The 1,442-nt window shown below is 39.9% G+C and overlaps 1 protein-coding gene across 1 annotated transcript; it reads right to left on the reverse strand.

The window, feature by feature from the left end:
- Window positions 1–780: 780 nt before the first annotated feature.
- Window positions 781–1,317, reverse strand: LOC150030369 (uncharacterized). Its single transcript, XM_090309795.1, has one exon. The coding sequence runs from the start codon at window positions 1,315–1,317 to the stop codon at window positions 781–783; it is 537 nt and encodes a 178-aa protein (XP_090165921.1).
- Window positions 1,318–1,442: the final 125 nt, after the last annotated feature.

Consider the following 1,442-nt stretch of genomic DNA (forward strand, 5'->3'; position numbering starts at 1 on the left):
GTGGTACTCGATGGAATAGTCGTAATCTTTAATAAATTCAATCCATCTTCATTGTCTTAGATTTAACTCCTTTTGATCAAAGATATATTTTAAGCTTTTGTGATCTGTAAATATCCTGCAGCGCTCTCCAAAAAGGTAATGTCTCCACAACTTCAGAGCCAAAACAACTGCTGCCAACTCTAGATTATGTGTGGGATAAATGTCCTTGTGTTTCTTAAGTTGACGAGATGCATATGCAATCACCTTCCTATCCTACATCAACACACATCCCAATCCTTGTTGGGATGCGTCACAATAAATCTCAAATTCCTTACCTGGAATAGGCAAGGTAAGCACTGGTGCTGATACTAGTGTCTGCTTCAGCTCTTGGGAACTATGTTCACACTCCAACGACCATTCAAACCTCACGCCTTTCTTGGTCAGGTTCGTAAGATCCATGAATACCGCAAGGGCATTTGTTAATCCAAATGGCATTACTAAAAATTCATAATGTCCATATTGTGTTCTAAATGCGGTTTTAGGAATGTCAGCTTCCCTCACTTTCAGTTGATGATAACCCGATCTCAGATCTATCTTTGAAAACACCGTGGCTCCTCTTAGCTAATAAAAAAAATCATCAATGTGTGGTAACGGATAATTGTTCTTAATTGTTACCTTATTCAACTGCCTATAGTCGATACACAATCTAAGTGTACCGTCTTTATTCCTCACAAACAATACCAGAGCTCCCCAAGGCGATACACCAGGTCGAATGTATCCCCTGTCAATTAACTCTTACAGCTAAACCTTTAATTCTTTCAACTCAGTCGGCGCCATTCTATACGGTGCCTGCGATATAGGAGTTGTTCCTGGAACTAAGTCAATAGTAAACTGCACCTCCCTGTCGGATGGTAATCCTGATAGTTCTTCAGGGAATACATCCCGAAATTTAGTTACCACTGGGACATCTTTTGGGTTCAGCTCTTTCCCTTGAGCAACCATCACATGAGCCAGATAGGCTTTACATCCCTTGCTCAATAGCTTCTGAGATTTCACTGTCAATATCAAATTCCCCGCGACTAATCGTTTGCTTTCTGTCAGCATTGCATCCTGGCCATTTGATTTTTTGAGCACTACCTCCTTCTTGTAACAGTCTACTGAAGCATGATACCTACTTAGAAAATCCATCCCCAGGATAACATCAAACTCCAATAGTTCTAAACGAAGTAAATCAGCATAGAAGTTCTGACCATTGATCAGTACCTCATAATGATTATAGCATCTATCTACTACTATCACATCCCCCAAAGGGGTAGAGATAAATAACTCTTCAGGCATAGGTTCAACTAACCTATTTATACTAGGTGTATACATGCTAGATATAAATGGATGTGTGGCACCAAGATCAAATAAAACATAAGCAGACTGTCCACATAACATAACATTACCGGTCACAACATCTG

This window comes from Benincasa hispida, unplaced genomic scaffold (assembly GCF_027475165.1).
Source record: "Benincasa hispida cultivar pf3 unplaced genomic scaffold, pf3_genome.v1.1 HicScf263, whole genome shotgun sequence".
Classification (NCBI taxonomy): Eukaryota; Viridiplantae; Streptophyta; class Magnoliopsida; order Cucurbitales; family Cucurbitaceae; genus Benincasa; species Benincasa hispida.